Source organism: Perca fluviatilis, chromosome 20 (genome assembly GCF_010015445.1).
Source record: "Perca fluviatilis chromosome 20, GENO_Pfluv_1.0, whole genome shotgun sequence".
NCBI lineage: Eukaryota > Metazoa > Chordata > Actinopteri > Perciformes > Percidae > Perca > Perca fluviatilis.
This window is the reverse complement of record NC_053131.1, coordinates 11,093,600-11,108,919: the sequence shown is the minus strand read 5'-3', so window position 1 is coordinate 11,108,919 and position 15,320 is coordinate 11,093,600. Positions and strand designations below refer to the sequence as shown.

Below are 15,320 nucleotides of genomic sequence, written 5' to 3'. Positions count from 1 at the left end.
CTGCCTCTGTAGCCACATTCAAATCTACCAATCTGTCCGCCTCGCGCACAGCATCCTTATCACAGAGTCTGTTATATAGGAACGCCGTGCGCGAGGTGACACTGTGATACAGACCACCAACAAGCCAACATCATTAACCCAGAGAAACATGGCACAATCCCGAGGAAAACTTATAGTGTCTCTAGCTTTGAAATGCAAGTATCCAGACAGTGGTAAGGAACATGGTAAAATATGAACACCTAACCTGGCAAATAACACCTAAATCAATAAATTGCCGTCACTTGCTAGCGAGCCGCTAGCATATAAACCATTTTAGCTTACCTGCTCCCCTTGAAGGCAGTAACGTTAGCATCTATCCACTCTGGATACGCTGTCATAACTGTTTTGTTTCTTGTTGTCTTCATTACTTACGCTATTGTAATGTATTTTATTAGGTAATCTCTCAGTTGAAGCTTAAGAGGAAGTTGTAAACATAGAGCTTTTATTTTGACGGGAAAAGGGAAGTGGAAAAAGCGTTGTATTTTCTGACCGTTGTCAGCATTTGAATTAAGTGAGACGTGCCGTCTTTGTGTCTTTATTTTAGAGCCCAAACAGTGAGACAATATAAGAAACGCTCGGTTACACTAGTTTCATTTAATTTTATGAGTATTTTTTTATATGGAGATAGGCTACGTTCTAAATAATATTTTTAATATGTCAATATGTATTTTCAGTTGTCAGAGTAAAACATCTTTTTTTTAATGTCTCGCAAAATTGACTGTGACACACGAAATGGACATATGCACACCGTCTCACGCAACAACACAATTTTTCATATAAAGTAAGGCAGCATACTGTGACTGTGCCTAACGCATCTGCTTTATAATGTTGTCTAGCTGACACACACACACACACACACACACACACACACACACACACACACACACACACACACACACACACTCTTGTTATTCTGTTTGAGTTATGTTGTTAAATGTATATGAATTTTTAAGTGCCGTTTTATAAGTAACCTTGGTATTTAATGAATTAATTTTCAATTAACATAAAATCAAACCCAAAACCAAAATACCAGCATTTTGATTGTGTGTAAAATTATAAGGATGTTTTGGGGAAATAATGAGAATGACAATTTAATTAACTAATCAGGGACATTACGACAAAATACTATTCTTGAATACACTGGATGAAGGTTACTAACAAGCACTTTCAACACTCAACCTATAAACATCCATAAACAAAACATAAAACCAATTAAAACAAATGAAAATGTATAAGGAATAAAAAAAGAAAGTTGGATTAACACATTTCAATTGTAGATACTGCACTCTGCCTTTGTAATAGTGTTTTAGTTGCTTGAGGTTAGACAAAGGCAGAGTGCAGTATCTACATTTTTAGGGTCAAAGGTCATATCAATGGTCTTTTTTTTTATGTATAACATTTTCCTTCCTGTAAAGGTATTACATAAAAGTATCAACATTATTGTACCTACAACATGTTTGGCTGGCCTGTATGAAAACTTTGAAGCCATTTTTCTCAGTTTCAGTGTTGGCGTAGTTACTGCACTTTGCCTTTGTAGGGCAGTATGGGTTTCACTCTTATGGGAGTGGGTAATAGAACACAATTCATATAATAAATAATATGTGAAGTTGGAATTGTAAAATTGCTGTAGGTACGTAATAAGAGATATTTCTTCATGATGCGATTCCCTCTACATGGAGACAATAGTTTTGCTTTTGAAAATGCAGGAAACTTTCTTTTGTCCCATAGTAAGTCATCATCTCCTATCCCAAAATGGCCAACAAACACTACCCAGTATAAGTGCTATCAGTGTTTCACTAGGCTGATGTCGAAGAAATAAAAGTTTAGAAATTTTTACTTTTTCAGATTGACATCTGTAAGTGATAATTATGAGTGGATGCTGGGATGGTGTGAAGGATTAACCTCCTTCTTGTGACCTGGACCAGAGTGATTCTTTGGCTGCAACAGCTGTCAAACCCCGGCTACCATGAGCCACTGTGGCCGGCGGAGCCGAGCAGGAGGGCTACCAGGATAATTGGCTCAGAGGCTACTTGGAGAACGCAACTAGTAAATATTTTAAATGAGGACAGGCAGTGCTGTTACGAATTAAAAACACTATGATTATTTTTAATTTTATTTATTTCTCACATTTACAACTACGACACTATAGCTTTAGACAAGTGGCCATACCGCTGAACCATGATTTCCTTGCATTTCATAAGCCGTTCACATGTGCAGATGCAGACTACTGATTTGGTTTTTGTCTCTATTGTCTGTGGTGGATGGGTACCCCGAGTCTGGGGTGTGGGGGACACCTGGCCGAGCACTTGATGGTCTCACTGAGAGCAGCTGAAAAAGCAGGGGTCAGGAGGGGTGCTCTTTGTATAAGCATTTAGGCACACACTGGGAAGTTTCAACTTGTATAGAATATAGGGTTTCAAACTTAATTAAAAGGGCTTATACACAGTATTTCCGTAATGCTTATGATAGAACAAAGTTCAGATCTTGTTGTCCCACAAGAGGAAATCATTTTTGCAGCAAGAAAAAAATGCACGTTAAAATGTAAAACATAACACACTTGGACAGGAACTGAAGGCATTAAAGGTTATTAATGCCTATATATTTCAGATTAAAACAAAAGGTTTATGATAAAAGCAACAAAAGCTAGCAAGGATAAAGCTGCACTAAGCTGTGCTGGGAACCAATAATCCATAAGATGTGCAGTAAATAAATGAAGTAAAAAGATAAAAAAATTAAAATAAAAAAATGACAAGACCCTTTACAGCAAGAGAAATAAGTTGCTCAACAGCATAAAATGCAGTATTAAGCTTGAAAAAACTCATCATAAAGTAACCAAAGGCATTCAAGGAGGGCATTTAAAGAGCAGTAATATCAGTTGAAATCAAGAAAAGCAAAAAAATCGAAACAATGGTGGCACTATGTGAACATACGACTGGTGCTAACAGTCCACTTACATAGTGTGCAGAAATATGTTATAATTAGAAGTCTGCTCCGCTCTCCATTGCTATTTCCAGTCATGTTTGACATTTACCTTCCTTAAGCTTCAGGTGGCTGACCTGGACTGTTGCGTCTATGAGCTATGTCATTGCTTAAGTTTGTCAGACTCCATCTTTTCTTTTTTATACCTGATTAAACAAATTATTAGCATCCTAAATAATTACCCAAGATGCATACATGGTTTGTTTTTCTGTTATAGCTTGAGACAAACATGGCCAAATCGTGCCAAACTGGACTCCAGACTTTTGTTTGGGTCCACAAAAGTGCCCTGCTCTCTGTTAATTGGTTGTTATTGTTTTTCAATTACAGCAATGGTGCATTCGAATAGAAAGTATAACAACATTGTCCATGTCTCTGTAACTGAAGCTGCCAGTCAGTAAATGTTGGCTCAAGGCTTCTGGTGTAACCTTCCCAATTAGTTCCTGGCTACTTTATCCACTTGGTTCAGCACCACATTTTGTTGTCTTTGTCCTTCGTCTCTATCACCAGTTTGAAGTATTTAAAGGAGCCTTTAGTCCTTAAAACTTCAAAAATGCTGCTTTTTTTTCTTCTTCTCATTATTAACTTCTTTTTGTCAGTCTTTACAAAATCAGACCCCCCCCCCCTTCCTTTTTATATATTAGTTATTGATACTTTATAACAATACTGAAATGTGTGAACTACATTAACTGGAAACCGTACAAGGTGAATGTGCCTCAGATTGAATAACGCGTGTCATAAACAACCCGGCTAAAGGCGTAAAGAGAGTCATGGTCAGTGTCAGACATGGCTGAGTCTATCAATTTACCTGATTGCCTAATCATTCTAATTTGATTAGCCAAAGCCTCCACCACAAATGACTCTTGAGCTGTGTGTTGGTAGCTCAGTCGCTCAGCAACACTCAGATGAAGGAGCTGTTAGGAACGCATGCTGTTGAGATAGATGTTTCCACCCTGTTTGTAAGTATAACAGGGATTGGATATATTATGCTGTTAATTTAGAATGAAGAGATTTTATCTTGTTTTGATTTTATTTATTTATTTTTTCCTCTGTAACAATGATTGAAGTTGAATTCTGCTATTGTTCTGGCATATCACTCTGGGTAGACACATCAGCTAAAATGAGATGGAAAGCGTGATTAAAACAAGGATTTCCTTTCCTTGTCTTTCAGGGCAGGGTGCTGTCCTGTGGGATGGATGACACCCAAGAGCAGGACCAGTACGAGGAGCGCCTAAAAGAAGTTTTTAACAGTTTTGATGCCAGCGGCTCCGGCTCACTGTGCCCGGAGGAACTCTCTGACCTCTGCCAGTCCCTGCACCTGGATGACGCCACACCAGCTCTTCTCCACATACTGCTGCAGAGCCAGGACCGCCTCACTGCCAGGGTACGTTTATTCCCCTGCCGCTGAAAACGAGCGGTTGTTTTTGTCTTACTGGTTATGGTGTGCCGTACTTTGCTCAGAAAAGCTGTATTTGCTTTCCTTTTCTGATGCACAAGGGAGTCGTGGCCTTTTGGATTTCCTGTGCAAAGGCTCCTCCTCGTGCATCCTTTTTGAATTTAACCGACGTCTGTGTTGAGCCACTCCAGCTCTCAGGCCTTTGTGTGTCCAGGCTTTTTGGTGCTTTGTTGGCTGGCTTGTCGAGGAGAAAATGTGCCCCCATCAGCCCTGATCCCAGGTGTCTGTCGTCAGGACAACCAAGCCAGATAATCACTATTCACAGATGCATTTCTTTGAGGGTGCTCCATGCGAAAATGTATAAAATGGAAAGGACACTGGTCTAATCTGTACAATTGGACTTCAGTTTGTATGAAATGCATTGTACATTCAGAGGATCTCCAGTATTTATCTTTTCAGCCCAAAGTAGACAAATGAGATATAATCCAAATTACTTACCTTCACACTTTTGCATCAAGTTGTGTTTGTATAGAAGTGTGTGGACAGACGGATGGCTATTGTCTTGCATTGGTGGGTGTGTGTGGGCGGGTGAAAATGTGAGTAGAGGGCAAGTGAACTGATTGCACACCCATGGCATCCAACAATAAAGTCTAAAGGAAGAAAAAAAAAAAACACGTCAAGCCGGCAGCCGCCAGCTTCGAAGCACAAAGAAAATCACCATATTCAGGGTTAGCAGCTGTTGATTGTTGAAGTGTGACCTCGCTGCTCCTGCTCAGCAAACCCCCTCCACCCAGACAGCCAGGGACACCCAGCCTCCACCCTGCACACTGGGAATTACATCCAGTCTAAGGAATTTCCGTGAACTTTTGCTTTGTTTTTACTTTGCTTCACATACTAAGCATTGCTGTCATATTTTTTTCTCACATTTATGTAAAACTGCTTTTTGTCTGTTCTCGTTGCAGGTTGACTTTGACCAATTCAAAAATGCACTTATTCTGGTACTGTCATCAACTCTTGAGCCACCACAAGCAGAACTGGAGACCTTGTCAAAACCAGGTAAAGTCTAGATTCTGATGTTTTGAAGAAATCTCACACAGACAAATCTCATTAAAATGCACGCAGTGTCCACCTAAACACACACAAAGCATAAGCCTTATTATTATCGGTAATTTATGTCGGTATCAGTTAATCGTGAACTTTTAAGGAAACCTTTTCCACTCAACAAGGTGAACTGTGAAAGCTGAGTAAGTGGAACAGCCCACATGCTGATTCAGCTGTAAATCTACATACAGAGAGACGGAGCCAAAAGTGCAGACCCAAAGCCAACTAGCCGCCAGTTGAATTATTTGCACCATCATGTTTGGTCCGCTTGCATGGTTTGTTATTTTATGGCTGTAGTTAATGCAAATAGTTGTTTATATACTAAGCTATCTCTTTGGAAACATTTTTTTGATACTCCAAAGTGTGTTTTTTGTGAATGCATATTTCACACTTTTGGTTAATACCAATCTTTTCCGTTCAGTTATTTTATTTCTCTATGATCACAAAAGAGTGACTGAGACCATACACCCTAGATAACCACGAGGTAATATGAAGTCTGATCTTGGTCAAAGCAAATGATTAACTGTCAATATCTATGTGTTGCGGTTAATGAAGCCTAAAGTCTATCCATCTATCCAATTTCTCAGCAGTTTGCACCTGAAACACTGTCGGCCGGTAGTTTTTAATATTTGTTTCATTCTGACAAATGGGAACATGTGGCTTTAAAAGGTTCTGTACAGCAGTTACACTTTTAGAGAAGTTGTCATATTTGGAGAAGTAGATGTTTCAGACTGCGGCACATATTAGTCATTGAACATCTTTCTGTATTTTAATAATATCCTCTGTTATGCCCAAGACATTTTTTCACAAGTGCTGCTGTATTCAATTAATCATGACTATTTGATTTCAAAGTGTCCTCTCATTGACTCTCCTCAGACTCTCCTGAGATCCAACCAAAGTTCGTGAAGGGCAGTAAACGTTATGGCCGCCGCTCCACGCCGGAGTTCATGGAGCCCATATCAGACTTCTGTGAAGTTACAAACGCAAACCCAGTGGAGGAGGACGATCTAGAAGACAACTATGACTCTGCTGTTCCCCGGAAGCGTGAGGTAAAAAGCTAAAATGGATGTTCTAAGTTTTTTTCCAGCAGTGCTCTGAACCTCCAGACACTGGGAATGCCATCCTTATCACCTCCTGTCCTCGCATGCGCTGTGTTTCTCTGCAGCCTCAGGCCGCCTGCGAGGCGTTATTCTTAGCTAATCAGCTTAGTGGCATGCAGGGCAGATCCTGAAATGTAATGTAGACACTCAAACACAGGATTCACAAGGCCCTGTTGATTACACAACAACGCAGCACTGTCTTTAAATAACACTGTGAGCATAATTACAGTTTAATACGCCTCCGGTAGTCGAGATGTAACCGCAGTGTTTGTGTAACTTCACACAGTGTTGCCAGTTTAAAGTATCATGATGCGCTTCTGTGCGAGTGCTCAGTGTGGAGTTGAACTTTGCCCTGAGTGTATATGCTGGCTGTGATGTGGTGGTCAAGGCCACAAGCAGAGTAATTCAGGAATTTACCTCATGTCCAAACAGATGAGTTTTTAAGCAGATAAAAAGAGAGGCAGGCGCTTATTGTTGTTTATGGTCCTCAATATTTCGCCCACAGTTGCTGTCAAGTGCTTTTTCTTTAAGATTGACAGCAGGTGCCTCCCACTGTCTGCACAGGACAGTAGTGGCTTGGATGCGACATGCGTCAGTGTCACAGGGTTGTATAACATTAGTACAGTCATGGCCACGCACAGCTGAACACTCTGCATGGTTCCACAGCTTGATCTTTTAGATCCTTTTCTTGGATTATCCTGCTCACCGCTGACAGAGAGAGTTGTTTGACCTGTACGGAGGTCAGAGCTCACACTTTGTTTGTTCACGGCCTGCGATGGAAATCGGGGTGAGAAATGTACATTAACACCAGCAAGAGGTCCCATTTTTGTCGTGAAAATCTATTGGGCTGTAAAGTAACAGGGCTGTGCTGTGAATTAATGAATTAGTCTATTAACGTAAAATGAATTGTCAACTATTTTGATAATCGGACAACGTAAGTTATCAAGAAAAGATGGCAAACACTTACTAGTTCCAACCTCTCATACGTTAGAATTGCTGTTCTGAATTGCATATCTTTAGGTTTTGGACTGTTTAGTTGCACAAAACAAGCACTTAGACATCTGCAGACATCACCTTAGGCTCTAAGAAAGAAACTGTGATCACTACATTTCTAACATCTTATAGACTAAATTATTAATTGATTACTGACTGCTTTGGCCTTTTTTGACATTATTTTTCATACTAATAAATGTGCGAGCATGGATGCGCTGCAGAAGAATAAATCGTGACAAAGAAAAGTCCCCAACTGGTCACCAAAACAGTACAATGATGGCCAGTTCAGCTTGTGCACGGATGGATGTGTTAATATTCTGTGTATTGTCTGTGCTCCTGACTCCACCCCAGATGCCTGCCAACACTATTCGAGACATTAAACTGAAGCGTGTCTTGGTATTGACTAATCTATGTTGCAACAATGCTGGAATGTCCGTCCTGGGGACCAGCAGATGGGGATGGGTCAGGGGCCTCTGCCACAGAGAGAGACTGCAGGCCTGGTGCTTTGGGAGGAGGAGGGTGTAAGACTCTGACAGAGGAACAATGAGCCCCACTACCCCCATCCTGGTGGATGCCTATACACCATGTATCAAAACGCCACTTGCAGAATCCCATCTGTTCTTCATTCCCTCACTGTTTGCTTCCCAAACAATAGATGGTCACGCTGGAACTGGGTTGGAGTCACACCCACATAAACCCTTCCTCCTCTCATATTTTCTCGGCAACAACAAAAAAACGCAACCAACTTTAAGTTAAAATCTTAAAAGTCGACTGGTCATTTGAATTTTAAGAGTAAGAAAAACTAATTTTGGATTTTAAACTAGTGTCCTAATTGTTTATTTTAAAACCTAATTTTTCCGGAGTGAGCAGCTTCTCATTTATTTTAACTTTAGTTGTTAAATGTTTGAACATTGGCACGGGGAGTATTACTATTAACATGTTTGCTAGAAAAGAACGAAAAGTGTGTCTGTCCGTGACACATTTTCTCTATTCTTATTACCACCATTCCCAATTTGCACACCGACCATCCCTGATGCCCTCGTGCCATCACAAAAGCTCTTTTGTGCTTTTTGTCAGACACTCCTGCCACCCCCCCCTCCCACCCCCCTTGCACCCAGACTCAACCTCACCTAATTTAAAAACATGTTTGAACTTATAAACAACTGACTGTCACATGAAATAACCCAGCCTGCAGCGAGGTTTTAATGTGGTGATTTTTCTCACAAATGAGTTTCTATATTTTGATTCTTCAAAAAACGACATGTTAGTAGGTTATTTAGAGGCTAGCTTCCTTGTGATATTAATATAAATTTCTGTGTTTTTTTTTTTTTTTTTTTGTGTTAACAGCGCTGGAATGCTCACGAATCAAGCACAGAGGAGTATGAGGCAGAAGGTACGTCAGAGTCGCAGTATTTTCAGAAAATTCACTCCATAGCGGTTTGTCTGAATGATCAGTCTCTTCTAACCTTGTTTGTAGGCCAGATGCATCTCTGGAACCCCGATGAGCCGAGCACACCTCGGAAAGCCATCTTTCCTCCGTCCACCTGTTTGGAGGAGAGACTGCGTAAAGCCTGTGACAAGCTGGAGATATCATGGGACGGATGTGCCGGTCACACCCAACTGCTCGCACTTTGTGAACACCTGGGCCTGGAGGTGAGATTCTAAGATAATGGAGAGACCCACACATAGAGTGAAAAGAAAATACCTTGTCTCTCTCTCTCTCTCTCTCTCTGCTACTTAAAAAAAGACCACACATTTATTTTTCAGATAAATTTAGATGTGCTCCACAGTCTACCCGGTGATGGAGTGATGAATGTTCAGGAGTTTGTTTCCAGGGTTGTAAACGACAACAAACCCCCCACACCGTCTGCCTCCACGCCCTACAGACAGCTTAAACGACACCACTCCACTCAGGTATTAGTTTGTTTAGCTCTACGAGGTCCCAAGAAGTGGGGTAATTCCCTTGTTGTTAATTCATTTATTTCTTTTAATTCTGTATTTTTGTATTATATTCTAGCTCTAAAGGAACACTGCGATTTATTGGGACTTTAGCTTATTCAACGTATCTCCCAGAGTTAGATAAGTCCATACATACCCTTCTCATCTCCGAGCGTGTTGTGACTCTGTCTGACGGCCCCATCAGTAGCTTAGCCTAGCACAGATCCTGGAGGTAACCGGCTCCATCTAGCCTACTGCTCCCAATAAGTGACAAAATAATGCCAACATTTTCCTATTTACATGTTGTGATTTGTATAGTCGCAGTGTGTACAAATAACAAGGTCACATGAGACACAGCCATCTTCTAACCGTATACAAACTGGGAACTATATTCTCCGAAAGGCAAAGCACTGCTACTATTTATGCTCGGGGCTTCTCAGGTGCTGCAAGCATGTCACTCCGCCCAAGTAGCAGAAGTAGCAGTGCTTCACTTTTCTGAGAATCTAGTTCCCAGTTTGTATGTTGCGATCCAGGATCTGTGCTAAGCTAGGCTAGCGGTGGTTGTGTCAGACAGAGTTACAACACGCACGGAGATGAGAAGGGTATGTATGGACGGACTTATCTAACTCTGGGGGTTATAAGTCCCAATAAGTCGCCATGTTCCCTTTTTTGCCTGGCCTATCATATCATTGTGCATAAAACAAATTGTTGGTTGACAAAAAAAAAAAAAATTCTTTCTACTTCCTCTGTAATAGAGTGATTGAAAGCTAGATCTCAGGTTGGAATTTTGGAGATTAACACTGTTAGTAAAAAGACACAATGTCCCCCCCCCCCCCGTACAGCCCTTTGATGAGGGAGGCCGTAGGATAGCCACTCCTTTTGCTCTGACCAGCACCATCGGCATGCGTCTCTTCTCCACCCTTGATGACGGTACCGGTTTCACTCCAGTTGAATACATCCTGGATGCCTGGCTGGAAGAGGGAATAGAAAACAGCATGGAGATCCTGCAGGTACTTATTCTTCTAATTATTACTGTGGCCATTAGTTCTTAATTACTGGAATTTTAAATGCGTGCATTCAGACCGCTGATGACAGAAAGGAAATCCGATTGTGCAGTTTGGGAGAACATGGTTTACAAAACTTCAAGAGATTTTTTTTATTTTTTTTTTATTTTTTTATTTTTTACTCCATGATTCAAATAAGTAAAGTATTTTCTAAAACATTTGCAAAAAAGGACAAATGTATGTGTAAATTTGGGCACCCAGATAGCTCAGTTGGTAGAGTGAGTACCCATATATAGAGGTTTACTCCTCGATGCAGCGGGCCCGGGTTCAACTCCGACCTGTGGCCCTTTGCTGCATGTCATTCCCCCTCTCTCTCCCCTTTCATGTCTTCTGCTGTCGTTTTCAAATAAAGGCCTAAAATGCCCAAAAGAATATGGAAAAAAAATTCTTAAATGTATGTGTAAATTTGTTTCGCAGGCTTTGAATTTCAGCCTAGATGGAAAACTGAGTCTTGGGGATCTCACCATGGCACTTGAGAATGAGCTACTCGTTACTAAGAATGGGATTCACCAAGCGGCACTGGCCAGCTTCAAAGCTGAGATCAGATATCTTCTGTGAGTACAAGTCACCACTATAATACAGCTCATTCACATCTTAATACGCTTTGTTTATATTTGATGAAGACATTTGGAATCATTTAGAACCGGTTTGTCTAAAATACGATTTCATGAATGCATGGTTATTGTTGGCTTTTGTTCCTGTTGTCACGTGTCATGGGTAAATCTTTGTACAATTATTGACCCTGTTTTTCTTTTTTTCAGAGAGCGTTTAGACCGAGAACTCAGGGAGAAAGAGAAAATCCAATCTGACTTGGAAAAAGCCGAGAAACTGAAAACTCAGCTCGCCACTGAGGTGGATGAGCGTCACTCTGCCATTGAGCACATGAATGACCTCAATCTCAGGTAATGCATCCCTCAGACTCTTTGTTCTCAAGTTGTATCCCAGCAAGGCTGTACAGAACAATTTGATTGATTCATGTTTAATTGTGCCTTCTGTTTGTCTGTTTGTCTCCTTCATCTTCCACAGCTTATATTCTTTTACGTAACGTTTGGTACAGTCGGTTATTCTGGTGTTCTTTGTAAGCGTCCCACCCTGTTTTCTCTGTGCCTGAATGTCTACAGGAAGCTTGAACAGGACCACAAAGAGAAGCTAGCAGCTGTACGATCAGAGCTGACCAAGGAGATGGACCAGATCCAGCAACAGGCCAGCCTGCAGCGCAAGGAACTAGAGTCAGAGGTCGAGAAGATCAGGGAGGATGAATCCTTTCTCAGAGACCACCTTTCCATCTCTGTGAAGGTAACCGAAAAGTCTCTCCTTGCTTTAATGGGTATTATATGGTTTATTGACGCAGAAAGCACTCACTGATGAACCTTGACATGGCTTGATTTTCTCACTAAATGTTCTTTTCTGCTTATCCAAAATAAAAAGGTTAATAATTGTAAACACATGTTGTTGGTATCCTAATTTTTTTTTTTTTTTTTTTTTAGGAAAACAGACGCCTTGAAATGGAGTTGCTGGACATCACCGAAAAACTAGTGGAGACGCAAAGCCAAAATACAAAACTCCAGACAAGTTTGGACAACATTATGAAAGAAAAGGTATGGAGACATTTTATGGCTCTCCATAATTTCAATACTGACTTTCTCTGTTGTTGGGGTTATTGGAATTATTATTATTATTTTTTTTTTGTGTGTTTTCTTTTTGCTTGCTCTTTAGTTTTTGTTTGATTTCCTGTATTCTCTCTCGCTTGTCTTATGTCTAGCTCTTTTTGATGGAGCCCTTGTTTTTATTGTATGGTTTCTTTGCAAACTATAACGTTGTAAATGATCTTATTTTCTTTTAGTTTGGAGACTTGGACCCTGGCAGTGCAGACTTGTTACTCCAAGAGGAACGTATTAAAGAACTACGCAGCAGCTACGAAGCTCAGTGCAGGGTAATTGCGTCTAAATCTCGAAACCTGCCCACCTTTTTCTTTAAATTTTTCTCTTTTCGCTTGCATGTCCCTACATGCATGCACAGCATGTAAGAAGTGTCGACAGAAATATTGTCTTCACAGACTTGAAGTGATATACATGTTTAACTGGTAGCGCTCTCATTTGGCAGGAGCTGCAGGATCGTATTGACGAGCTGCAGTCAGAGTTGCAGGAGTTCCACGGTCTCGGGCGAGTTCATCAGCCCTGCAACAAACCTCTCTCTGAAGAGCTGGAGAGTAAAAGCCCCGGCATGGAGTCTGATCCAGGTAATGAATACTTACACAACGCATGCAGTCCCTGGAGAGCTAATTGCAGAGCTCTAACTGCATCTGTTCATGATGACAATCAGTACATAAACAGTTTGCGTAAAAACAAGGAAACCTTGTGTCAGAAGTCAGCAGCTTCACCAAGTGGTAACGTGACTTTTTGCAGGTATTGGTTGCGAGGAGGTTCAGCCCTTCAGCATGAGCCTTGAGGCAGAGATGATGTTGGAGCAGCTGAAGGAGCAACACCTTCAGGAAATGGAGGATTTGCAAAACCAGCTGGAAAGCAAGGTTAGTGTAGTAGATATCTTTTTATATTTCAGCGTTAGATCTACATGTATTTATTTGTAATTAAAAAAAAAACTAGAGCTGGGAAGAGCATGGAGACGTATAAATGTAATATTAAACTGGTGAATTGAGACGATACTTTATGGCATTTTGGTCGTTATGTAATTTAATTGGTCTTTAACTGGTCTTGTTGGCTGCATCCCAGTTCTGAACTTACTTAACTGTTTGGATGAGTGAGATGAACAATTAACTCCTGTGTCTTCAAAGGATTAGTTTGAAATTTTGGGAAATATGCTTATTTCCTTTCTTGCCGAGAGTTAGAAGTAAAAATCGAACCACTCTTGTGTCTGTCCGGTAAATATGAAGCTACAGCCAACAAATTATATGATAATCTTAGCTTGGAAAGAGACTGGAAGAAGACTACCTAGGATTTTGTTACCTTTTGGACAGAGCTAGCTGTTTGCCCCTCTTTCCAGTCTTTATGCAAAGCTAAACTAATTGGCTGCTGGCTGTAGCTTAACATTCAGCATACAGTTATGAGAGTGGTATTTATCTTCTCATCTAACTCTCAGCACGAAAATAAAAAAAAGTACTTTTTTTTTTTTTTTTGAAGTCCCAACTATTCATTTAAACCCTCAACATTCTTTACATCGCCACAGATCAATGAATTTGATAAGATGGTAGGAGAGCAGAGGGCGACCCATGAGGAACAGCTGGCTGCCTTAGCCCTCCAGTACCAGCAGGAGGTCCAGGCGTTGAGGGGGGAGATGGTCGGCATTCAGAACCGGGGACAGGAGCTCCAGAACCAGCTAGAGCAGGCAGAGCTGGAGCGGACTAGTCTGGAGCAGAAGCAGGCCCAGGAGAGGGAAGAGCTGGAGAATCTGCAGGAGGAGGAAGTGGGAGCTTTTAGACAGAAACTGCTGGAGGCCCACACCTGCACTGCAGACCTGGAGGAGCAGCTGAAGACCCTGGAAGCCCTGCAGACGGAGACGGATGGACATCTCGTAGACGAGCTGAGGAAACAACACGCCGTGGAGATTAAGAAACTGGGGGACGAGCACGCAGAGCTTTCTGAAGCCAGACTGGAAGAGGAGCGAGAGAAACTGCAGGAAGAGCAGGCTGAGTTGGAGAAGAGATTGTTAGGTGATTGGGAACGGGAGAAAGAGCTGTTGCAACAAAGCCATGAAGCCGAACTGCAGGCCAGACTAGAAGAGGCAAAGGCAAGGTTTGAGGAAGAGCGCGACGAGATTGTGCAGAGGCTGACAGATCAGTGGCAGGAAGAGAGGGCTCAGCTGGAAGAGCAGAATAATGAGACTCTGCATGTGGCGCTGGAGGAAGAGATATCGAGACTCGCCAGGGAACAAGAAGAGAAGGAGGGCGAGCTCCGGGAGCAGTGGGAGAGCGAACGGGGCCAGCTTCAGGAGCGTCAGGAGCAGGCTCTGCTTGATAGAATACTGCAGGAACGGTTGCAGGTGCAGGAGAAGTTTGAGCAGAGGGAGAAAAAGCTGAAGGAGGAGTGGGAGAGGGAGAGACTGCAATTGGAGGAGGATTACGAAGGGATGCTCCAGGACAGGCTGAATGAAGAGAAGGAGAAGCGTGAGACTGAGAAAGAGGAGGAGAAGAGAGTGAAACGCTTTATGGCAGAGGAGAGGGATCGTCTAGAGGAGAGCCACCGCGAGGCCGTGAAGGATCTGACCGACAAGCACGCCAGAGAGAGGGACGCTCTCAGCAGCGTGTTGGACAAACTACGGGAGGACATCGCTCAGGAGAGGTGAGAGATTTGGTTTGTTCTTTCTTTTTTTCACATTTTTAATTGAGAATCACAAAGTATTACAGTTTTCACAATCCTCTTTGGATTGAAACCTTTACAGAGTGATCCATATTTTCAGATTTTTTTTTTTTTAAACCGTATAATATTAGCACAAACAAAAAACAGGGTGTAGCTCCACTTGAAGTATATATTTTTTTAAATAGGCCTGTTCATAAGTAGAATAAATAATTGATAAAGAATTGAAATAAAATAAAAGATTACAAAGTTACATGAACCCAGATGTAGACATGAAGGGCATTTCAGGGAACTATATGTAGTTTGAGTTTTTTTAATTGTGTTTGTATCATAGTAAATTATTTATCACTTAACACTTGCTTTGTCCTTAAAGGAACACGCCGACTTATTGGGAATTTAGCTT

General features: G+C 41.5%; 1 protein-coding gene across 6 annotated transcripts in view; it reads left to right on the top strand.

Annotated features, from left to right (window-relative positions):
• The window catches only part of nin (ninein (GSK3B interacting protein)), a 34,838-nt gene that overhangs the window by 1,407 nt on the left and 18,111 nt on the right, over window positions 1–15,320 (top strand). For 4 of the 6 annotated variants that reach the window (XM_039785232.1, XM_039785230.1, XM_039785233.1 and 1 more), the window contains exons 1-16: window positions 3,888–3,974; window positions 4,187–4,399; window positions 5,374–5,467; window positions 6,389–6,561; window positions 8,953–8,998; window positions 9,083–9,258; window positions 9,373–9,519; window positions 10,386–10,553; window positions 11,025–11,161; window positions 11,369–11,509; window positions 11,729–11,903; window positions 12,095–12,205; window positions 12,451–12,540; window positions 12,711–12,846; window positions 13,013–13,134; window positions 13,791–14,902. In XM_039785232.1, coding sequence (XP_039641166.1) covers window positions 3,921–3,974; window positions 4,187–4,399; window positions 5,374–5,467; window positions 6,389–6,561; window positions 8,953–8,998; window positions 9,083–9,258; window positions 9,373–9,519; window positions 10,386–10,553; window positions 11,025–11,161; window positions 11,369–11,509; window positions 11,729–11,903; window positions 12,095–12,205; window positions 12,451–12,540; window positions 12,711–12,846; window positions 13,013–13,134; window positions 13,791–14,902 — 3,095 coding nt within the window. In that variant the 5' untranslated portion in view covers window positions 3,888–3,920. Of the gene's footprint in view, window positions 1–3,887; window positions 3,975–4,186; window positions 4,400–5,373; window positions 5,468–6,388; window positions 6,562–8,952; window positions 8,999–9,082; window positions 9,259–9,372; window positions 9,520–10,385; window positions 10,554–11,024; window positions 11,162–11,368; window positions 11,510–11,728; window positions 11,904–12,094; window positions 12,206–12,450; window positions 12,541–12,710; window positions 12,847–13,012; window positions 13,135–13,790; window positions 14,903–15,320 lie in introns of those variants that run through there. The other 2 variants (XM_039785235.1, XM_039785231.1) reach the window with 2 other exon arrangements.